General features: G+C 37.9%; 1 protein-coding gene across 1 annotated transcript in view; it reads right to left on the bottom strand.

The window, feature by feature from the left end:
- LOC149225657 (DENN (AEX-3) domain-containing protein) overlaps positions 1–26072 on the bottom strand; it is a 220987-nt gene that overhangs the window by 167547 nt on the left and 27368 nt on the right. The window contains exons 4-5 of the mRNA XM_089377240.1: positions 25405–25464; positions 24968–25012 (exon numbers count right to left, since the gene is read on the bottom strand). Coding sequence (XP_089233366.1) covers positions 24968–25012; positions 25405–25464 — 105 coding nt within the window. The remainder of the gene's footprint in view (positions 1–24967; positions 25013–25404; positions 25465–26072) is intronic.

Here is a 26072-nt window from a genome sequence, read left to right as displayed (position 1 = left end):
GTGACAGTGATGCCTAAATTCAAGAAGAGCATGAAGGCACATGTCCGAGATGTACCGAAGGAAAATCTTACAAGGGGACCATTCCCCTCATGTAGTAGGTCCACAGGTTTGGAACAACCTGAGGGGTTTGATATTCATGATCGGGAATCTCATGTGTGCAGGTGGAAAAAAGCCCTCTATGGCTTGAAGCAAAACACCCTGGGCTTAGTATGAGAGGATTGATAGCTATCTAATGAAGCTGAGATTCACTAGGAGTGAAGCCGATCCAAACCATTGCTTGAAAGTTGTGGATGATAGACCTCTCATAACTGCACCTTCTGAGGACGACCTCTTTCTGACAGGTGCAAACCCTCTCATTTGCAAAAGTAAGAGGGAATTGGATTCCGGATTGGGAATGGTGAACTGCAAGCCCGCGACTACCTTGAGGATCTTAACTTTCAGAAGTTATATGGTAGTGATGCCGGACCAGATTTGGGAAATGCCTATGAGTTTCATAAACTCACTCGCATTGATGTTCTTGATGAACTTCCGTCCGAACATATGTTTTGCAGTTAGTATCATGAGCTCATATATGGTTAAGCCTCACTAGATTGGTGCCAAGAATCTTTTGAGATATCTTCAGGACACAATCTCTCATGAATTGAGATACCCTGCCGAAAATGTGAAGCTGCATGATTATTCGAATGCTGATTAGGCAGGCAGCGTGGAGGATCGCAAGAGCACTTCCGAGTGTTGGTTCTCTTTGGGTTTTGTTCGATATCCTAGATGAGCAGGAAGTAGAAGTCGATTGCTATAAGCACCGCTGAGACCGAATACATAGCTACGAGTATGATCTCGTATGAAGCTGCCTAGTTGTGGAAGCTCTTCAGTGAACTGTTTGTACACATGATGGATACCATCGTGATCTTCTGTGTCAACAAGGGGGCGATTCAATTGTTGAGGAATCACGTAATCTATGATTGCTCCAGCAGATAGACATCAGATACTACCTTCTCAAGGATATGGTACGTCGATGAGCGAGGAGGCTCCATCGCATTGAGACTAATGTACAAGTCGCAGACATTCAATCAAAGCCCCAAGGAAAGGTCAAATTTGTGACTTTCTTGAACGACTTGGAGTCGTTGAGAGACGCTCTTATGAGGGTCCTACATGTTGCATGCATTGAACTCTGGGAGCTCCGGGGGGCTTGGGGTACTACTGGAGCAACACGCGACCATAGGGCGACTCACCCTCGCCTAATGGTGCACTGTGTATAGGGTGAATGGCTCAGCCTTCCCCTATGATACCCCGAGGCGACTTAGGGACAGGATGAATGGATCTCCTGTCGAGGCATCCTACCCATGCAGACTGGGACTCATGGGAAGTACCTCTCATCTGATCAATGAGCAGGGAAATGGGGTTAGGGACCATAGTAGTACTATCGATGGACACATCGTTGTATCTACCGTACTCCCTATGCTAGGATGACCTCCATTGATCTGGGATCAATGTAACTGATCTAGGATCAGTATGAGTGGTTTGAGACACTCCCTTGTGATACTGATCTAGGCTCAATAAAACTGACTTCGGATCAGTAGAGAATGGTATGAGACATTCTCGATCAATTCTTCTTCTTCATGGTTCAGCAGAGCAGTGCAAGGCACTGATGGCAGAGATAGTACAGTCAGACATATGGATCAACGGATGGAATTCTCCCTAGTTGAGAGGGAGTGTTAAAATTGGCAACTAGGGCCAAACTCCATGTGGGTCATCTTATTTATGGCAACTGATATTTTTCTTGGATCCCTCTCATCGAGAGGTGTAGGATTGATCTAAGCATCATCTGATTCCGATAAGTATTCATTGAGTTATGAATTTATTTGTGTTATAAGACAATTCGTCAAGGTCAGCCAGCAACCAAATAAACCCCTCATGTGCTCAACGTTTTAGTATAAAAGGTGATGACTTGAGAGTCATTTTACACACAACTTCTCTCTCGATTTCTCTCCACTTGTCTTGGGTTTTAGTGTGAGAGAAACCTAGGAGGAAGTAGCCCTAACGCAGTCCTAAGGCTTGGGTTTTAGTGTGAGAGAAACCTAGGAGGAAGTAGCCCTAACGCAGTGCTAAGGAGGATGCCCTAGCTCTCAACGCAGTTATGGAGGAGAGATCTAAACGCTGCCCTATGGAGAAGAGCTAATGCTGCCCTATGGAGCAGCCCTAACACTGCCCTTTGGAGAAGCCCTAACACTGCCTTTTGGAGAAGCCCTAACATAACCTACGCAGAGGTATACGCAGTCAAGAAGGGCAGCAATGTAAGCCCTCAATGCACATTAGAAAAGGGTCTCTACCCTAGATGGATGCCCTAGAACCTTAACGTAGTCTATGGAAGAATGAAAGCTCTAACCGCAGCAAGAGAGGAAGGATCTTAGACAGCGTGGAGGAGGCCCGAGTTCCTCAATGGAGGCTGAGTTAATCACTGGAGTAGTAGCCTATTTTTGGGTCACTTTGGTGGAGGCCTAGAGGCTGTCTTAGATGCTGCACACTGCTCTTGAGGACCGAAGGCATGAGGAACTCTTTTGTGGGGATAGAACCCTTGGAAAGGGTTACCGCAGCAAGGGATAGGCTTGTTGTAGCAAGCCGCAGTCGCTTATACACCTACAGGTCTACATTAAGGCTAACAAGGAGGGCGTAAGGGCTAGTTGTAGCTGTTGGGGTATAAAAAGCCAACGTGTGGTTTAGGAATGCTGGAGAAGGGTGATCATAGCCTTGGGACAGATGTTGTGAAGGCTGTCCAAACAGTTGTTAGAATACCCTTACCAATCCAGCAATGTGGCAATCAAAGATCCCCGAACAGTGAACTAATGTAAGTGCAGCAGCATGATATAATAATGTGTGACAACATTGTAATAAGGGTGCAGCACAGTGATGATGTATGTTGCAATAAGGTGCAGCATGAGGGACAACAAGCATGCAAGGGACAACAGGCATGCAAGGTACAGCAAGCAAACAATAGGACAACAAGCATGGACAACATGGTTCAACGATGGCACATGGGACAACAATGCAGCATTAGGTGCAACAGTCATGACTTCCATCATTGTGATGATGGGTGCAGCATGGTGCAGCACGGTGAGGTGCAGCATGATGACGAAATGGAGCACGATGATAGGTGAAGGATTCACCTTGGAGAATCAATTGAAGCAGGGTGTCTTCAACTGATCTCATGTATCATCTTCTTAGAGATGATCTATGCTTTTAACTAGATAAGTCAAACTGTTGACTTCTGTTGTAAATGTACTATATCTGTCTCTCTCTGGTGAACTATTGAAGAACATATAAGAAGAATTGATCAAAGATTCCCCACACTGGGGTTTGTCCCTAGCTAGCGCCACATCTTGTGTCCTCTTGTCTTGGCTTGTCTTTTGCGATTTATGTTTATGTTCTATCTGCAGTTTACTTTAATGTCGATGTGATTACTAATCTGGAAAAGATATTGAGCTAACTGTGAAAAATGAAATAAATTGCTCTAAGCATAGAACATACCTAAAATTAACAATGTTTCAATACAATTCCTTGGGTGACACGTTTCTTCATCTTTTTTTGATAACTAATAGTTGAATTTTTGTAATGATCTTGGGTTTACTAATCCCCCAATTCACTTTAGGGTCCATATCTTTGCCATAAACTTGTCATTTTGACGACCACTGCTTTTGAATTCACTGAGGCTTCTATATGGACAATTTTTTACATCAACTTTTGAAAATATCCCTAATTCAATTCAGTTGGTTTATATCGCATTGCTACAACTTGTGCTTCCATTTTCATTTTTGCTTTGTCGTGTTAATTTAAACTTTTAGATGGAAAAATTCATTATTTTATTACTGTAATGCAAGGATTTTTCATGTTTCTTTCTTTGCACCTTATGCTCACCTTCAGAGGTGACATCTGACACATTGTCTCAAGCAACATCATCTAAGACAAGATGATGAGGCCACTTTTGTGTAGGACTTTATTGTAATGTCATCCATGTTATACCTAATCTTTCTATACATGTTCAACTTAAATTTATATCGGTATTAGCCCAGAGCTCTACAGTTATATCTATTCAAAAATCTCTAGAATGTAGGTATATTGTGCAAACAACTTCATATCCAAGTTGAATTACACATTGGGATTACTCTAAGACTATTTTCACCTTGCTACAAAGGCGCAATGTTTCCTATCCCCTTGGCAATGCTTCATGAACACATGGGATGGCTCAATTTGGGTGGAATGTGCCCTTTCCAAGAAGGTTGATACCCTGCTCCACTTGTTGACTAACCTGTTGGATGCGCAAAATGGGGGTGTCAATCGCTCCACTAAGAGAGGTTCCTATCTACAAGGAGGAACATTGGGCACATGGAGCAGGGCACTTAATCTTTGTCATTAGTGACCAATACCATGTGATATGAGGTACATGGTGTATGAATGAGGCATTGGTTAGTCTGTGATCTGCTAGACCCTGATTGATTCTAATGTCACTTTCTTCTTTGGATCATTGGAGAACCTGTGACAACATGCTATTTGCTTGGAGGACTCCTTGCACTAGAGGAGACTTGGACATTCTTGAGGTAGGCGTTAATCTTTAGATGCCATTGGTTTACTTGGATGTTTGCATGGAGACTTGGAGTCGACTTGGGGACATGGGGAGTGGACTTGGAAAAGCACATGGCTTAGAAGAAGCGATGGAGTTTGTGTGGGCCTATGGCAAAGGAGCATGGACACATCTTGTTTAGCGACATCATCATGGAGCTTGAAATGTCTACTCCCTAGGATTGTAGTGTTTCACATGTGTGGACCTACTTCATAGTAGGCTTCTTCTAAGGGTTTAGGCCCAATTCTGAATTGTTGGCTTGCTTTACCTCTCCTACATATAGAGTAAGGTGAGTGCCCTTTCTCTCACTCACGAATTGTTGTTCATCTTGTGTTTAAAGATGGAGCGCTAGGGTTTATGAGGAAACCCTTGGAAAAATAAATGGCAAGTGCCAAGAAGGGTGTTTTGCTCAATGTTGAATAAATTAGAATCGGGATAAAATCAGCAAGGGTCTAGAAAAAAAAAAATCATAAAAATAGGGAAAATTTCAATAAAAATAAGCAAACATCAACAAAATTAAATAAATAGATAAATAAAGACTTTAAAAATAAGTGTCTTAAATCACTCCCCATCCACGCGGCAGTGATTTGGATCAAATCACAATTTTAATGATTATATCACGATTTTTTCACACAAAAAATGGATGTGGCAATTTTACCGTGATGTTTGCAACTCTCTCTCTCTCTCTCTCTCAAGTTTCTCTTCTTTATACAATCTCTCTCTTGTCTTGCAGGTGCTAGGGTTTCTTGGACCATTTGAAGCATCTTATATACTAGGGTTAGCTTTTCATCCCTTAAAGACTTGGAGATTATAGTATTGTGATAAACGTTAGGTGGTACATGTTCAAGAGGAGAAAGTAGAGATGTCATGCTTGGAGTCAAGGAGTCTAGCTAGTGTGATAATAGTTTGTGGAGAATTTTTGGTGCAACCAAGTCTTTTCATGTTTTTCAATAGCTAGGGATTTCGAGAGCTAGAGGATCATAATAACAGATTGTAATATCCTTGGGATGAAGCTATGGTATGTACATGTACTTCATCTTTAGACATATATATGAAGTTTCTAGCTGTCCAAAATAGTCTTAATTGCAGATTTGATTTTTGGCATTCATTATCCTCTTGGTTTAGTAATCCCCAACACTAGTTTCTCAAGCTAATTCTACGTACGTGAAAGTTGAAATTGGAAAGTGATTTAACATTAACATAGAAGATAATATGGAAGATTTACTGCAGTAAATCTGTATTAATTGCAGCAATTCCAGATCTGATTTTATGGTTGGGCAGTGTGCCCGAAGCAATGATATTTGTTGATATATGTCTAGTATACTTCATCTTTAATTGCCAAGTGGATTGGGGTTTAAGTGAATTCGAATATAGTTAGTTGTTTGCTGCTGTAATTTATATTTCATGTCAGCCCTAGGGTTGAATATTCATAGGGTTTGGATCAGTCATTTCAAATTTCACTTTTTGGTTAAAAAGTATTCCCTAAGGACTGACACTCTTTGGCACATATTTGGTATACTTACTATTTCTTTTTATGACTCGCGCAATTGGTAATGTGTTAGCTATAATACTCGCGTTAAACGAGGTCGATCCCCGATGGATGCCACTATAACTTCCAGGTGAAACTGCACCACCCCCAAGCACAGCGCACGAGTGGGACTAGGTTTGAACCTATGACCTGCACAGCGGCACGAACACCTTAGCAGTGCGTTCGTTGGCCAACACGCTGCAACCTGGGGGCTTGGTATACTTACTATTTAACTGCCTAGTTGATTGGGGAAAATATTGTCGGTTGTTTGTTGTTGTAATTTATAGTTTAGATCATCCCTTGGGCAAAATATTGATATAGTTTGGATTAGGGAAACCTACAGTGTGACGTGAAATTTCATAATTGCATTCAAACCCAGAATTCCAAAATTTGTACAAGGCGCATAGATACAGTGGCAGAGGAGCAATACTTGTTAGGTTATTGTACATGACTTCATCCTGATAGTCACTGGTCAAGGTTATTGAGTAATATTAGTTTTGGGAATATATGTGAGCTAGGGTTTAGCTCAAATTAATTGGACTGGCTATATGATTTGCATAAGAATCAAAGATACATATCATTGAAAGCATTTTTACTCCCAAATTTTTTGCATTAAGCAACCACATGGAGATTTTATAGGAACAAAATAGAGCACTTCACAAAGCTTGCTAGTTGTGTCACTTAAGAATGGAGCTCGATAACACTAGCACCTATTGATGTGCATTAATGGAAGATTATTAACTTCTTCAAAAGGCAACTAAATGAATACTATTTGAATCTCGAATGCATGAGAATTATATATAAGATAATTTAATTAAAGTCCGACGAATGGCCACAATAAGTAGATCAATAGGACTAAAAAATACATCCAGTGTAGATTCATAGTTGGAATGCAAAACCCTGTGTCTATGTTGTCAATAGCATATAAATATCTAAGTAGTTAACATACGAAAAGGTACCATGTACATGAAAAAACCTTAAAAACATAATGAAATGTACAAAATAAAAAAGAGGAAGAATGAATCAATGAATCAATGAAATGTTAACATCCACAAGACTAAAAATAGTCTATGGGACCACCAGCGTCCCTACTTTTCGCCTTTTGCAATTCAATCATTTTCTTACTCAAATTAATGGTGGGTTGACCCAACCTTCTAACAGTTCCTCACTGAGAAGACAATGCCAAGGAACTGATGTTAATATATTGTCGTAATTGTCTCTGATGTCTTTGAAAGCATCACATTCCAAAATGAATAGTTTTTCTGATTACACTACCCCAAAAGTGCAAAAAGTACACACTCGTTCTTCCCAGGCTTCTTTAGGTCTTTTCCACCAACCTGTTCCACACCAATGTTGATGCGAGTTAGTTCTTAATTGAGCAATAAGAATCTTTGTTCTCCATGGAATGCTAGCTCCAATGTAATCTTTTTTTTGGAAATCACAAGTGGGGTTGAATTCCTGAACATTATACTTCTTCTTTCTACCCAACTCTTTTCCCCATCTACACTTACGGAACTTATCCATAACAAAATTCTTTAACTCCTTGCTATTTGTGGGACAGGAGTTGAGGTAAATATTCCATTTCTGCATCCATTTGTTGTTTTGTCTCATCCATGATTTCTTTCTCACACTCATGCCTTCATTTAAGATAACTTTAGGCCATCTACCTACTCCCATTTGCTCAATTATTTTTAGGTACCTTATGAGATGGATCATAGCAATTGCTTCGATGGGAGTTGCTCTAATTTCACTCAACATTATCTCATAAGGAACCGAACTTTTTATTTTGAACTTGCTCATGATCAAACGTTTTTGGATTTTCTCAATTTGCTTCCATTTTGAGACAAGGATGTTGCTAGCCCACAGTTCACGCCCATAAAATCACTAGGAGCCCAAAAAGCACTTTAATCATTTTCCAATCCCATAACTTTGCCTCTCTACATCTGTTTTGAAGAGCGTATAATGCTTTCCACCCTCCTAAAATTATCTTATTTTTGCAGTCCTCCACCAAGTCCTTTGCCTTTCATGTTTTCAACTTTTTAATTCCTATCTCCACTTCTTGTAATGTGAAAAGCTTTGTAGTTGTGTTGATCCTGGGAGGAGGCTCATCCCCTGATTCTTTCTCATAGAGTTGTCTTGCATTGTCAAACCATTGATTGGCTATAATATTATTTTCAGTTTGTTTCTTCCTTGGTTGTAGTTCCTACCAAAAAAGCTTTGGCTTATTCTTGCCTAGATATTAACTCCTCGCCTTGTTTGCATGAACTCATCTTTTTTCCTTTTTAAAATCTGCTTATATAACTTTACATTCATCTTCTCCATGCCTGCCTTTTTCAAGGTTTTCCTCACCATTTTTCATTCCTCATAAAAACCAAGCATTTACAGGAAAACAATTTGATTCTAATTTCCTATTTTTTACTCTTTTGCACTTCTCAAGTGCACCCTGAATTATATTTGTTAACTTGTGATTTTTTAGGCCTTGGGAACCACTCTTCCCCTTTTGAATTGATCTCTCCAGCATTATTTTGAAGATAGTGCAATTTTCTTGTGTTAGAAGAATTTTGCCCCTAGATATCGATTGTCGAGAAGATTGGGTTTTCCTCCTATGATGTCTTTCTTCTAACCAAGATAGCTTTATATAAATTGTGTTATGGTCTGATTTTAAATCCCACATATGCTCTCCAACCTTAACTTTATCTATCCTTTCTATTAAGCTTTGTGAACAAATAACATAGTCAATAACACTTGCCCCATTGTAAGTGTTGCAAGTGAAGATCCCAGACCTTTTCCATCTATCTAGACCATTGCAGATAATTAAGTTGAAAGCACCACACAACATGATCAACTCCTCTCCAAAATGATTGCTAAATTTATCATCTTCTGAACATCTCAACCATTGGGGATTCTCCTCTTCAATGAGCCAGATAGGATTGTGATCCTCTTTGCAACAAAGAATACTAGCTTGTTGATTTGTTGTTCTAGCATTGAAATCTCCCACTAAAAGAACTTCTCCCTACTGAGAATATGTGGCAATATCTTGCTTTAAAGCTGCCTATAGGTCTTTGTTGTCTAGCCCCTTATTTTTGTAAGTTTTTGAGACTTGACGTGCAAAATAGCATGCTCGATTCTTATATTGTTCTCATTCTCTATAATTATGAACCATAAATATTGTTTATTTGTATCTTCTTTCACTAAATAAACGTGACGGCCTTCTTTTTCTTTCACTAAAACCAGTATTCCTTTGTACCCTTTGCCATTTTTTGTCGCCTCGTTCCAAATTGCTAATTTCGAATAACCATCAAACATAGGAGTTTTACAACCATCATGTTCAAGGCATGTTAGAGCTAGACATCAAGGGACAAAGAAACAAGCTCCTCAACATAGTCATTAATCACCATGTAGGGGTCGTTGCAAAATCATATCTCCAAGGTAGAGAGGGTTTAGCTGCGAGGACCTAGGAGAACACTAGAGATAACATAAGTATATTAGCATTAAGAAAAAAATACGATAAGTGTATTAGTGTCCAAAAAATGACCAAAATTAGGTCAATGTGATTGAAATATAACATCGAAATAAAAACAAAAAAGCAAAATGTGGGAGTGCAAGACCATCTCCTAGATCTAATATAATAAAGCTAAGAAAGCAACTAGCAACTAGAGCATGTGGGTAGTGCTAATAGAAGCTACAAGATACAAAATGCAAGCCATTAGTAGGTTGTCTAAGGTCCAAGACACACAAAACTTCCCTTCAACAATTCAAATATGAAGGGAAGGATGGGAAGAAATCCTATCAATGGCAACCAATGTCAAGGACATAGACGAAGGGATACATTCCCTACCCTACTCATCAATAATAATGAACTAGTCCATGCACTCACAAATGGTATCCTTCAAGGAGTGTCCCAAGCTAATAGGGCTTGGCGCTATGATCTTATAGGGAGCCCAAGATCTAAACCAACCCGCTCTCTTAACATTAACGTTGAGGAAAAGAAGCTTCATATGGATGGCTAGCTACTTTAAACAAGAAATGCCTATCTCTATGACTGCAATTAACTAACATGTTGCAAAGTTTATTTGGAATAGAACTATATAGATTGATATTTCTAAAATTGACCCATCTAGCACTAATCCTCTAGACGTTTGGGGATTGTGCGATCCATGAGAACTAAAGCAACAGCTCCCCAAGAGCCTCAAGTGGATCAATCTACTAGAAGGGGGAGGTCGACCCTAGAGTCGACGTATCACTAAACAACAGTTCCATAACCTAGATGATGTTGGGCATCGCCCATCGCTTGTTGCCCAAATCCATTAGGACAACCTAAAACTTGGAAGGACAAGGTTATATAACTAGGGATTGAAAAAGAGTCATGGATTTGTGCTCTAAAACCCTCCTCATGAAAATAGCAAGGCATAGTTGTTCGGTGTACAAGAAGAATGTGGTCATGGATCTACCAAAGCCCAAAAAAGACAATGAAATTTCCCTCTAATCTCATAGAAGAAAGGACATCTAAAGATAAAATCCTCCTCGACCTCAAGAACCTATAATTAACATAGTACATCTAGCCACAAGAGGTGATGGTCAATTTGCGAGCATGCATAAAACTATTCATTCCTACCTCCTCTATTAACCTTGCTTGCTAAAGTTACCTTGCCTAATTCATTCAGAAGAAACTAGCAAAATATGAGGAATATAATGTTGAGTTTCCATGAAATCCTGCAGCTACTTGAATGAACAAATCTGAAACTAATTCGTTGCACCAAGACACAAGATTTCTCTATGATAAATCTGTAGCGGAATAGAAACAGAATTAAAAACACAATCTCACAATACAATAACACAATATTTTCTAGGGAACCCAACAAGGAAAACATGTCTCATTGATGGGGTATTTTATTGATTGTTCTTGAGCACTTGGATCTATTACAAAAATTTTCCATCTCAGAACATATTTGATCTCATGCTAATCTAGCTTGGTATTGCCAACCCTTAATCCTAGCTCCTAAATCCTAGCGCACTTGTGATCTATTACTTAGAACACAAGCTCTTTGTGCTCTCCACAAACAAGCTCTCTCACAACCTGTGAACTTTGTCTTACCACACAAACCTTTGTGCATAAAACTTGTGTATTCCTTGTGCCTTTGTCCTCCTCTTTATAGATTCGATCCATGTTAAATTGGGCTAGTTCAAATTTAGAACTAAAGCTCTAATAGCGAGTTAACTGAGAGTGTTACTCGCTCTCCTTCCAATCATCACTAGAGTTGTTAACTCGTGCTCTCTCCAATCAACACTGGAGATATAACTTGGTCTTCCTTCAATCAAGACTGAAGATTAACTCACTCTAACGAATCTACTAATTGCCACCTCATTCTATATCAAACTAATGAAGACTCCACTGAATTGAAGCTCCAACTCTATGCATGCTAATGTGATGATTATTCCAGTAAACTAGAAATAACTTATCCTAACTGAAGTCTAATTCATGAGGACAACTTGAGGTCTTCATTGGCTGAGGCACGGGCCTAAAGAGCTTGCTTGCTACATTTTCAACATATAATGTATAATAAAGCAACTTATCATTCCTTTTTCCAAAGGAAATTAATAGGGAATCAAATCCATTCACTACCCTATGATAGCCTCCACACAACCAAGTAATTGGCCAATATAGTTCCTACCTTCTTGAACGATGGGCAATAATCATGTCCCTACTTGCTTGGCCTGCAATTCAAGGTTTTTCGGAATTCATGGTCTATCATGACTACATGGCTTGGCTATTCATGGAAAATTGAGAAGTGTCGACCTATCTTAACTAGATAGGGAGAATTAGGCATTGAATTTTTGGGATAGACTAGCACATCCCTAAAACATAGACATATCCTTAAGGCATCCCATATCTCTAAAAAGAGTTCACAGTAGAAGGTCATCTTGGACAGACACTCCTCAACTGGTAACAACCATGTGACCAAAACGTCTTGTTAATAGAAATCCCCTCCAATCACCTTGATCAAGTTTATTTTGGTAGTAGCAGGTGTCCAAGTGCATTAAAGCAGTGCATATAGCGAGGAAGGCATTCTAGAGAGATGCCCATAGACTGAAGAGAGAAGGCCCATCTCCCCTAACATCATAAGCCCTTCTCTCCTAACATCTAAGTACATCACTAAAAAACCTATATGAAGAACTTGCTACTCGATTAAGCTTGGGAAGTAGTACTTTGTGTGCAAGAAGACAAACTAAGTGATCCGTTAAAGTCAATGGCAAAATTCTAACCAAAGAAAAGGCTCAAAAATTTTACAATATTGCACAAGAAAAACATCAAAATTTCAACAAACAAAGAGAGGCTCAATAGATTAAACCAATACTTATTCTGCAAAAAAAAATTGTTGCGCCAAGAAGACCATTACATAATCGAGACAATGATGTTCTTGCATAATAGAGTAGAAGCCAAAAGAGAGAAGGAGAATGAAGTTCAGAAAGAAAGAAGGTATATGATGTTGCTGAAAAAAGATCCCCCTTGTCCAAGATGAAGCTTTTCCTTTTAATGATCAAACTAGTTGAATTACCCATGCAAGAATCTCCCCAAATCAATGCACACTGATGTGAGAAGAGAGGTGAATTGTCCATGTTCTTGAGTGATGTGGAGGTTTGCTTAAGTGTGACTAACGATGCAAGTGAAAAAGGCCTACTTAATTACAGGGAAAAGTGGAGTAGATAATCGATGCACTTTGTTGACCAAAGGAAAAGTGGAGCGTAAGTGAGGGTAAAGTGGAAAGAGAAAAACCAAAGTGCATTATTCAACTAAGGAGGAGAGTTTAGTAATGAGATGGATAATTAGAGTGAAGTGGAGATGGACTAGCCATGTGCATGGAAGAGGAGAAGAAGATTTCAGTCCAACTGAAATCGAACAAGAGAGAAAAACACTTAGACTACAGCGAAGTGGAAAAGAGAGAATGCATGGATTTAGTTAGCTCAATTAGACACCTCATAGACTCCATGCATGCATGTGCCTTAGTTAACCCTAGAGGATGCCAAGTCACTCCTATACTCATGCATATGTCCCAGTAGCCTATACTTAACTTACAAGTACAACTTTGGTGATCAATGATGATAAATGTTATATATTGAATTTTGAAAGCTTGAAACTTTAAGATTGATGAATCATGAGACTCAATATGTTGTATGTTACTATGTTACTAACTTGTGGACGTGGTTGATGAAGATTATAACTTCTAGATGATTGTTGTTATATGGTTCAATCTATGTTTTTTTATTTTTTTTATATCTAATTCATCATTCTACATGTTTTTGTTGACATATATGTATCGAAATATAAAAAATATAAATATATATATATATATATATATATATATAAAACGCTCCGTGATTCGCTCCCAAACCGGGAGCTTCTGAAAATGCTCCCACACCCGTTTTCGCTCCCGCTACCAAGTAACACTGTGTAAAATCATCGACATTTCCTTTTTGTTTTGTGAAAAAATCTTCGTTTTTGATGCCTTGGAATAGTTTAAAAAATTCATCTTTAAATTTATTCCAATTTATTGAATATCATGAATTTTTCCACCAAATGTGCCATTTATATGTGTCCCCTTCTAATTACAGGGATGCATATCCAATTTTTTTATTGTCATTAGAGATACCATGGATTTTAAAATATTCTTCTGCTCTACTAAACCAGGCCACACCTTGTTTCTCATTCCCATCAAATTTTGACAATTCAGATTTTGCTCTTGGTGGGTATGCAAGGACTAGTTAGTTATCTGGTGGGAACTAATGAAGAATTATCATGCCATGAGGAGATATATTTATTTGTAGTTTTGGTGTGTTAGATGGACTCAGAAGGTATGTTTATGGGTTTCGTGTGCTAGAATGGCTGCTTTTGAGACTTGCCGAAATTTGTTATGAGGTCCTTTAATTGTACTGGTCTTTTAATTTAGCATGATTTTCATCAACCTTGGCACTTAAACTTGCTTGTCCATGTTGTAAGGTAATGTGCTTCTAATCAATCTGCATTTCTAACAGATCATGCTTATCTCTTAACTCATTCCAAAGTGGCACAAGTGCTTCTTCATTTTGCATTTGCTGGTGTCCGCCCTTGTATTGAATTCGTTCATAATCATTTTCCAAATCACAGGTGGGGTTTTTCAATCAATTTTGACTGAATATTAATTGATTGTCATTTTCCCACTTTTTTGGCATCCTCTTCAAAAAAAAATTAGAAAAAATATTTTTTGAGGAGATGTACCATTGTATGACCCATACAGATTTTCATGCTGCTGTATGGATATACAGGCTGTGCGTGCTGTACAATTCCATGTTGTTGTACTCACTGTACAGAACCATACAGCTGGCTGTTGCGTGGCTGATTGTGCTGCAACTTGTTTGCACCGTTCTGCACTGATACCAGATGGTGTGGCAAAAATATTTGAATTGCATAATAGCATAGAAAATATAATATAAATATATGAATGAATAACCGAGTGATGAAATGTTTACAAGGAGGACTCCATTAAATATTCATATTGGGGTGCCTCTTCTGAAAGGTTGTGATTTTTAATTAATTAATGTCTTTTTATAATTATTTGGTTATTATTATTTTTATTATTATATTATTATCTTCTTTTATTATTACTTAGCTTATCATTATTATTATTATTATTTTGAACATAACATACTGGATGTTGGTCCTCTACAGAGATCTGAAACTCTTAGAAGCGCTACATCCAGTTTTTTTTAACCGTCGTAAAGGTAGAATTGTCAAAATAAGCAATTCTTTATTCCCCTAGACAATCAATTGTCCATGCCAAGCAAGCCTTCTTTTGTTCCCCATGTCATGGCCACCCAGCTGCTCAAAATAAGAAATCAGCATCATCAACTTTGTCACCATCATCCTCAGCGTCCTCGTCAATAGCATTATCGATAATAAGATTGTTCTTTTGTTTCACTTTCTTCCCTTTGACCTTTGAGAAAATTAGTGGGTCTAATTCTACAATTCCAGATTGTATGGCAATTCAGTTGTTATTTGGTGCTGTTGATCTTAATTTTACCTGTTTTTATCTTAGCAAGAAAAGTGTTTTCTTGAGGATTTTTTTCATTACTCAATCATTTTTCTTTTACAATATAGCTTTTGTAAATTCTTTGTTACCTTTACACCTACTTCTATTAATTGTATTATTAAGGATATTCGGTCACTCATAGACATGAAATATTTACTCCACTAGCAATTGATGGATCATATTACTCCACTAGGATCATATTTTCCAAGGATGGTGAAGTGCAAATGATACATTGTTTTAATCCAAAGGCAAAATGTTTGTCTGCATAGCCTTTGTATATCCTTCGTTACCTTTACACCTACTTCTATTAATTGTATTATTTAGGATCTTCACTCACTTGTAGAGATGAAATAGTTACTCCACTAGCATTTTTTTCACAATGATTAAACATTACTTGGTCTACAAGTGATCTTCACTTGTAGAAATGAAATAGTTACTCCACTAGCAATGTTTTCACAATGATTAAACATTTCGTGCATTTGACCCAACAGTCTATTCTATTCATTACATTTTTTCAGATGATTTCAGTTTCAACAAGTTAAAGTGGTGGAACTCACAATCAGCTAACACAATCCCTATAATTGATTTAGCTTTTTCAACCATATTCTATTATTCTCAGTGTTCCACGGGGACTCGCCCCCACCCCTAGGGGTCTAGTTTCCTCGCTCCCCCGCGCTCCGGGGACTTGGGGACAAGTAGGGGACGTTTCCCCACGCTCCCAAAATGGAGGAAACTCGGGGGGACGTGCCAGGGAAACGTTTCCCTTCCCTGAGGGGACGTTTCCCCACGCTCCCAAAAAAATGGCCTTGCTTATAGTTTATGATTTAATAGACCTAAAGTGGTACAAAGCTACTCATGTTCTGTATGGGGATAACATCTTGTGCTGTCTTTTGGTTTCAACAAGCGTTATTTTAGAGGGTCAGTATCATGGAAATTTGCTGGACCATATAGCACGTACATGAATTTTCCCTTTTAAAACTTCTCCTTTTTTTCTCAAATGATGGCTGGATTACAGTGGGGAGATAACTGGAGTGACAGGCAAAGAATATGAGACATTCAGTTTGTGTTTTTAATTTGCATGACATTTGACATACAAACTATGGAAGCAACACCTATGTCATGTGGGAAATAATTGGGTGGACTATAGACTAACATGCGTTTACTGCAAGCATGACAAAATACTATGGGCAACAAGAAATCTCAGGAACTGTCATTATATATGAATTTATACAGTTACAAAATTTACACAGAGCACAGTGGCTTAGCTTGAATTCTCAGGTCTGAAAATTATTTTCACCCCTGAAATACACTGCTAGTTTGAAGTTTGAACTGCATGGCATTGCTCTAATAAGGTAGACAAATTATCCATGCCATCGTTGGTCACCCAAGTTGGTTCGCAGATGGTCATCCTGCAGTCAATGTCATTTGATAGTAAACTGTCAGAAACTCTTTCATGTGATCTTCTCATCTCTCTTGGAACTAAAACTCTTCTTTCAGCATATGGTGTACTGTCTATATTATATATAATATAACAAACTTTCTAGCTGTTGGATCCAATACAGCTGGACAACCCATTGTAGTTGCCCCTTCTACTGCCAATGCAGTGTTCCTGATCTGTTCATTTACCTTTTCACAGAATTCAGTGGCTACCTTATCAATCTGAAGCTCTCCCTCTGTCTGACCAAAATCTAAATTAGAATTTGACCAAGCTGAATTAGAATTTTAAATTTATTATTTTATATGATATTATAAATTTGGATAATGTCAAATGATATTCATATCAATGATCATGCTTTGCAGCTTTTCAATTCAAACCAAATTGTCATAGTGGACTCAATTAATAAATTATATTTTATATTTATAAATTTTTAAGACCCTGACGCTCCCCCACGTTTCCTAAAAAATGGTAGGGAGCTTTTGCATAGGCCGCGCCCGCGCACCCTCGCTCCCTCGCCCCTCGTCCCGGAACCTTGGTGGAACATTGATTATTCTATGGCTTTATATTGTTGCATATATTTGGGTTTAGTGCACTGACAACTACAAATTATCTGCCAAATTTTTTAAAGAACAGGCCATCTCGAAGAAATACATCTGGATCCTTTTTGCTGACTAGTCTGACAAACCTGTCTCTGTAATTTTACCTTCTTTGTCCATGTAATTCATATCTCTTTGTACATCTAGGGGCTCACTTCACTCGCTTCTGGGTTCTATATGTCTCACATCTGCACATATTTTTATTTCACAGGTAGATTTATTATCTTCACAGATTAGGTTTTTTTGTGTCACTGTTGAGTTGCAATTCGTTATGTTTGCATGTGGATGTCTACTTCAAAGCTGTACTGTTGTAGTCTAGCCTTATGATTGTGATCTGTTAGGACAACAGAACTTCTGCTACTCTTCCATACATGGATATTGTGCACATCAGCAAGTCAATAGGCCTCTACATAGTCCAATGATGGGCTGTCTCTCAGTGTCTCTGTTTATTTTGTCTTTGCCTACACTTTGGCTTTGAACACTTAATCCATATTTCTATCTGCATTGGGGTTATTTGTATGCACCTGCAGTTCAAGTCTGTGCAGTCAATCCGCCTGTTTGTGTGCAATGTGGTCTTCTTCATGTGATAGTTGTGCCTTGTAGCTTCACTTCCACCATTGTGGGACATGTGGGAGTTTGTTCAAGCTTGCACTTCCCTCTTTTAGTTAACTTTCCACTTCTATAATTCTACTTGACAAAATTTCATGTAAACTACTCCAAAGATTAAACTTTAGAGAAAAATTCAAAATAGATACAACTCTCCCCATTAATTGTTTCAATTCAACATGGCTTTTACTTTTGTATATCCTCTGTTTCGCCTTTTCCAATCTCAGATCCACGTGAACCTTTCAAGCCTTGATACTATCTCCACTTTGTTACCATTGTTGGTAATTTAATGACATGAGAGACGTTTAGAGAAATTACGTTTATAAAATGAAGTCATCGATATATGTGATAAAATTGTTTTGCTCAAACATAAAGTATTGGTTCCATCATCACCAAGTGAAAATGTACATCTCAGGGTTGATAGCCAAAACAAAGAGCGGAAATTTGAGGACATTTCAAATATCATGGTTTTGATGCATTCTTTAATAGTCTTATTCCTCCTTTCTGCGACTCCATTTTGTTCGGGATTATAGGGAACTATGATCTCCCCCTTAATACCAACTTTGCAAAAGGTTATGAGTTCCTTAGATGTATATTTACCACCATTGTCAGATCTAAGAGTTTTTATCTTTCTTTCTGTCAAGTTTTCCACTTCTGATTTGAAATCCTTGAGTAGTGGAATAGCAGAGAGTTTGAGTTAAGTAGTAGCCATCATGCCTAAAAAAGCCAAGGATATTGCATGGCTCATTGTGATATGATTGATGGCAAAATGATCTGCAAATATCGCCAAAAATCTATTGAAGAAGGGGGTATTAACAAGTTCAAGCAACACTTAGCTGGGATAGGAGACCATGTAAAGCCATGTGGAGCACCAAATGAAGTAATAGGGCATATTAGGGCAGAATACCTTCAGAAGTTTGGGACTCAAGTCACTAAACCAATGGAGAAGTTTGTGACTCAAGCAGTTGCAAAGTTTAGGAGTCAAGACTCAACCAACTAAGTTTGATTATGATGAGAAGTTTCAAGTGATAATGTGATCACTAATATCATATGTAGACTTGTAGTAGGCCCGTGGCCCCATAGTTTGTAAGCTTTTTTTTTGAACAGCAGAGGCCATTTAGAGTCTCATTGATTATATATTTTGTTGTTGATATGTATTGCACTTGGTGCCAATTTGATATATTCACCTTTACATGGGTATATATATGAGCAAACTTTACACATCTTGTGTCTATTGGTTTGGAATCATTGTTTTAAATCTTAAAAATAGTTTTTTCATTAAAAAATAATTATTTCATGTATTTTTTTAAAACCGATTTATTGAGATCTAACCAGTCCCTATTTGATCGGTTCTGGTTTTCAACCCGATTTATTACGTGGACCGGTCCAGTCATTGGTTCCAATTTTTTAAATTATGCTTTAGACCTAGACAAGGACCTCCTCCAATCACCCAGTCAACCCTCCTTCCAAGTAGATATATTTTGTCAAAGTCAACAAAAGCATCTTCCTTCAAGAATCAAAACTGCTTCAATCTAGAATTTCGGCCCCCCTGCAACTCAAAATTTCGGATCTGCAGTTACTGTAGAAATTTCAGCCCCTGCAACTTGCCCAGAAACCCTAGAAAATTAGCACGTTTGAGAGAGAGATGCCCCAAAAACTTTGACTTAGTCTTCCTTTGATTTCTTCTTCCCTTTCCTTGACTTCGCTCTCCTTTTTCTAGCTCTTGTATTGCAGATAGAACTTGTGGATGATGGATGCCAAATAGGTCGAACTCCTCACCTATTTATACTACTTCCACAGGGTCGAATAGCCCAATCTGGGCTGACTTCTTCAAGGAAGGGCCGACTTGGTGAGGAGGTGACAAATGGCTATTTTGACTCAAAAATAATTTTCTTTACATGATACAAAAGCCCAACAAGTGTCTAATAAATATGACAATGACTTATAACTTGAGAAAACCCTAGAAGACTACAATGGAGACTTTGACCTAATAAATAAGTAAAATGAGCATGAAACCCATGCTTGAAAAATATTTTATTTTTCTTCTTTTTCAATTTTACAATAAATACATGATGATAAAATACAATAGCAATTATGAAGACATGCCATAGTTACATTTTCAACACAAGAAGACGTATAGGCCTACCGAGGCTTGCTAGGGTAATGCAGAGGCTACAGACAAGTGTACAAGTGTTGAAAGCAAGAGTAAAGGGAAGGGGAAGTTTTGGATTGAGAGGAGTTGAGTCTCCCTAGTTTAAGCCTCAGCTACACAGAGGAAGTGCTCAACAGTGTGTCTGGAAGCCTTTGGCCGCAAGGAAGCCTTGTTAACAGGGCGACTGCAGCCGAGAATTCTCTTTATCGTCCGTATGGCCATGCCTGTAGGTAAGAAAAATAAAAACCACGAGCGAAAGGTTTCGATCATGGAATTTATGCCCATGAGTTGGATTGATAGGGTCAAAATTACCAACCTCAAATACATTGTTTTTTGCCTGTGGTATTGGGAGATCAAAAATCTATAAAAGGAGGATCGACCTAGAGCAATATGTGTGCGCATTCTTTGAGTTTTCATATGTTTTTGGTTTGCACAGGTCTATACAAGGGCTCATGAAGGGTCGAGCAATCTCATTGTCTTCATATGGTAAGCAATGACTGAGGTATGCGTGTCAAAAGTATGGATCAATGATCAAGTCCTTTCTTTTGTGTTTGGTGAAGATAAGCTACTCCATGTGCATCATTCTATTTCAGATCTGAATATACAAGACTTGATTTTGCTGCATAACCTTCTGAATGAGCGCATTTATCATTATTTTACGATGTATTGGTTTGAGAATTCGAATTTCTATGCTTGGAGATGGGCAAAAGTTCCTATTTTTTGAGATCTACGTACTGGTGACTGAATACTTCCACAGTATGCAGGGCAGAGTCTTGTATGTTATACATATGTGCACTGGTTTACATTTTTACAGATATCCCATCAACGTTTTGAGTCTATTGATTCTCTACATACATCGATCCATTAGTCACTAACTTACGATCTACTGTTACAACTTACAACTTTTGTGTTCCATAATATTGGTAGAAGATCAATGTATGGATCACTGGAAGTTGCAAGGTTTTTGAGCAACCTCCAAAAGGGTTTTGCAGAGAAATTTTAGATTGGTTTGTGTACACAGTTTTGAACAGTGGTTGTGAGATTTTCATTGTTTTGTGCAGAGAATGTCTTGATGCTTTTGATGTTTGAGCTCAGATATGTATGGGGGCGAATTTTCTAGCTTATTGAAGCAATGAATATAGGTTTGTTTTGGACAGATAAGGCTTTATTGCAGAGACCAGTGACTTAATGTTTTGATGACCCTATATGTTGACACATAGAACTTCAATGTATGCTACTAAATTGATCGCTGGATATGCACTTGGATCTCATAGTGAAAGGAGTTTGGTTGGTTTTATTAATGTTCTACATTGATTATGCAAGGCAGAGAAGTTGTTTAAACAGAGAATCGTGATTCATCTAAAGGACTGTTTGATTCCTACATAGGGATATTTATGCTATATTGCTTGTCATATTGTTGCTATTGTCAGTGATGTTGCATATCGTTGAAATCTGGCAGATCTTATATTCAGAAAAGTTTTTTGTTGAAAATTGATTTCAGTAAACATATCTAAGGCATAATGTTTCCAGAGATTGTCTAATAGTGATGGTTGCAGGGCTTTTCTGACTTATGCATCACATTGATGATTCGACTATGTTGTTGGTAGAAGATCAGTAAAATTGATTTGACAGTCTATGTTGTAGGGTACTGAGGAACATTTGCAGTAGGGTTCTGCAGAAACATGTATGCAGGGATCTTTATGTGGTGATGGCAGAGTTTCTTGCTTGGGATCTTGGTGTTAGAAGAGGTCCTTTTGGCTATCATTATGAAAGGAGATTGTCTTCACTTGATGTGCATGTCTTGTTAAGATCAATATTTTCAGACATTGTATATAGTCCATAGGTCAGAAGTCAGAGATGATAAACTAATGATGGTTGCAGGGGCAAACTCCAACTTTGCAGAAGTTGTATGAAGAACTGCATTGCTCATGCCATGTTGTTGCTGTCTCACTTATAAGTTTGATTGTTGATTGGTCATGAGCCTTATATGTTATGAATCATGATTCATGGTAATATGTCTAATTGACTTCAGGTAGAGAATGATGTGACAGTATATTGGCAGAACTTGGCTTTGATATTGGTTGAATGACTTGATTAGATGGCTTGCTTGTGTGCAAACTTCAAAGAAATGGACATAGTACTTGACAATTTGTGACTTTGTGATTGACAGTTTGAGGATGAGATTTGAAAATGTGCAAAGAGTTTTGGCTAGCCATTTGACAGGATTGTGACTTGGTTGATATTTGGCCTAGTATTGACTGTGATGATGAACAAAAAACTTTGAAGGTTGATGAAGGATATTGGCTTGGTCTATGTTATTGAAACTTAGCATTTGACAGTGTTGCTCAGCTCGGGTTTGACTTGGTACTTGACAGGATTTGGTTTGGCATGGCTTGATAGTGTTATGTCTTGGTTAACTTGACATTTGACAGGATTGAGCTAGCTCGGTATTGACAGTGCTGCACAGGTATTCAGTTATTCAGCTTGATCAGTGTTTTGGTATCTTGGTATTCAGTTTGGTTGGTTACTGTGGGTGGTGGTCTGCATGTTTTGATAATTGATTGAGACAGGTGGATCCAGTATGAAAATTTTCAAATGTGATCTACAAAGGTCTTGAGAGTTGTAGCCTTCAGTGAGGGAGTAGGCGCTTACTTCCAGTAGGATTTGGTAAACTTGATTAGGAGGTAGTAGCTCCCTTCCAGTAGGAGTTGGAGTACATGTGGAGGTTCTAGCCTTCTGCGGGTAGGAGCCTGCATACTGGTGAGAGTCTGCACCAGTGCAAAATGTAAAAAGACTTTATTTATAATAAGAAGAAGAAAACAGAACGACAACAACACTGGTTTTCTCCCACATTGGGTTTCCACCTAAAAATAATTGTGTCCATATGTGTTGATATCTTCTTATGGTTTACATGCATCTCTACTTATGGTTTACTGAATAGGCTTTAATCTATAACATTATGTTCTGCTAATGAAATAATTGATCAAGACAACTTTGGAAATGAATGCATAAACTAAGTAAATTTGAATTGGGAATGAAATATTGATTCCCACCACCACACCCCTCCCCTTCTCAGTATTTCTAACAAAGGAAAACAAAGCACTGGAATAAGATCGAGCCTGCCATTTGCAAGAATTCCTTAGATGAAGGCCATTGGATGCAAATGGGTGTTTAAGAAAAAGTATGGCAGATTGTGCTGTCAAACAGTGCAAAACTCCTTTGGTAGTAAATGGATACTCTCAAATTAAGGAGGTTGATTATGGGTAGACTTCCTCTCTATGGGCCAAAATGGTCTCTATTAGGTTGGTGGCATCAGTAGCTAGTTATAAATTAGAAATTGAGAAAATGAACATGAAGACAATGTTTCTTCACAGTGACCTCGAAGAAATTTTCGTGAAATAACTAAAAGAATTTGTGCTATAAGGAAGAAAAGACAAGGTGGCCAAGTCAAAGAAATCACTGTATGGCTTGAAGCAATTCCCAATGAAAAATTACGAGCAGTTTGACAAATATGTTGTGTGGCAACGATTCATAAGCTTGTCCATTATGTTTACTTCAAGCAAGGTGTTAGTCACTTCATTATTATGGTTTTATTTTTTGACTAGTAAAAGTAAACGACTGCTTAATGAGACTAAGTCCCAAATTCTCTATGAGTTTGAAATGGACTAGGTGAGTTGCACAATCACTTGGGAGTTGAGATGTAGAGAGTCTGCCAAAACAAGAGCTGTTTATCAGCCAAAGAAAGTGTGTGAAAAAAAATTCCATTTTGTGATGCAAAAGCATAAAACAATTCGAAACCCATCTTAATGTGAATGTCTTTGTCAACTAACATAGGTCTTAAGAGAAAGCAAGGACAAAAGGAGATGGAAATAGTCCCAAATGCTGGTGTGGTTGATAGCCCTATGTATGCAATGGTGCATAAAAGACAAGACATTGCACATGCAATAGGAGTTATAAGTAGGTACATGGAAAATCCCAGGAGAGATTGTTGCAGAGTGATTAAGAGAATTTTTTGGTACCCACAGGACAGCAGTGAATATGCCATTTGTTATCAGGAATACTGATGCAAAAAGCTTCAGCTGCATTGGTTTGTTAGCACTGACTAGGTAGGTAATGTGGATATTTTAAAGTCCACTTGTGCTTATGGATTTACTCTCTTTGAAGGAGCTATTAGCTGAAGGACTAAGAGGCAACAAATGGTTGCCAAATACAGCACTGAAGTATAGTACATCATATCTTCTGAAGCATCCAAGGAAACAGTTTGGTTGCAGCAGTTATGCAAATATATTGGATTTTAACAGGGGCACATGCCTACCAGTGGTGACAGTCAAAGTGTAATTTATTTGGCAAAGAATCTAAAATTCCGATCATGGACAAAGCATATCAGAGTAAAATTCCACTCTATCAAAGAGGTCGTGGATTTTGGTGAGGTTACTCTATGCAAGGTTAAGACTCTGGATAATGTTGCAGATGCTGTAACTAAAGCAGTGCATGGAAGGATTCAACCTTGTTCAAAGTGATTGCTAACTGGAAGATGATTTGGATATATCACTTTTTCCAACATTGTCAGTAAATTTCCAATAATTGATTTTATTTTTTCTTTCTGCAAGGAATGTATAGTTTTCATGGGCCTTGATTTGCAGAGAGAGTAGAATTCTATTATTGGCAACAAAGAAAATGAGATTAATAAAAAAAGGCAGACAATATTTTGTCTCAATCTTCCTCCGTGTGTTTACTGTCCATGTTTGATTTTATTTCTTCTACCAAATTTCTGCTGTCCAATTTAGCTCTCGAGGTTTCACACATTTCACCATAGAAATTTTATCTGCCTCTATTTTCAGCTACTGAGAATCCCTTCCCTATCACATCTATTGACATCATTCCATGGTCATAGAAGTTGATTTCAATAAGAAGCAATTCAACAGAAACATGGAAACAAACAAGAAAATTCTGAAAAAGGAAAAACTCACCTTCAGTGAGAAGATAAAGGATAAATCATCTCGATTCAGGTGTTCCTGCACAGCAATAATCAAATGATATGCACCTTCATTCAGTGAATTTATCATATAGTCCATTATTCACTATCATGTGACAAGCAGATATGAAGTCATAAAATCAAGATCTCTAACTTGTACTTTGACACATTCTTAAGGATTTCGAAGGACTAAAAATTAAAGCAAGTTAAAATATTTCTTCCAACTTTCTCAGAATCAAGGAAACTTCGTCAAATCCAAAAATAAGAAAAGGTAAGATATTTATTGCACATTTACAAGAAAGGAACAGGAAAAGGATCACAGCATAGCAAGGATTCGATATAAACAAAAACTCCTCCAACCCTAAGACTGCAACCATATATCAAAAGAACATTTAGATCCAACATTTTACTTTCTAAAGTGAAGCAATATACCTGACCATATACAACCTCATTAAGGTCACTCATTGATGGTGTCCTTACCATTAAGCGGGCCTGTATGAAACATTTGAAACGTTCAGAAACACAGTGCATTGCAAAGAAGAATCAATACCTTCAGAATACAATCTAAACATGCAGGCTCAAAAAAGTGTGGGGTTAGTCAGACAACATTGTTTTCCTTGATGATGGTGATTTTATAAATATTGCAAAAATGGTTTACATTGTTAAATTTTCTAATACCCAGAAATTATTTACTCAATAATTCTGAAAAGTGCTGGAAAAAAAAATATCACTAATATTTTAACTTTCAGAAGTAAAATGCAATGGAAGTAAAAGAGGGAAATCAATCACACTACAACAGCAAATTTGTGCCCAACACAATCTTCCTTCATATTAAATTTCTCAGGTAAATGTGAACCTAGACCCACAAAATACACAGAAAAATACAACTGTGGGGCACCTGGAATTCAGCCCCACTAGGAAAAATCAACCTGCAGGAAATCAGCACTACTGAAGAAACTTGACCTCTGGAAAATTTAGCCTCCCTCACTAGCAATTCAGCCCCTATATTTTCCCTCATACAGCCTTTGCGCACATGAAAACTTCGGCCTCTGGATATTTCGGCCCTCCTCTTCATCTGACTTGGCCTCTCGCTCTCCTCA

Source organism: Pinus tabuliformis, chromosome J, assembly GCF_031772625.1.
Source record: "Pinus tabuliformis cultivar Carrire ecotype Pingquan chromosome J, CPIR1, whole genome shotgun sequence".
Classification (NCBI taxonomy): domain Eukaryota; kingdom Viridiplantae; phylum Streptophyta; class Pinopsida; order Pinales; family Pinaceae; genus Pinus; species Pinus tabuliformis.
The sequence above is the reverse complement of the archived record's forward strand: the minus strand, read 5'-3'. Positions and strand labels throughout refer to the sequence as shown.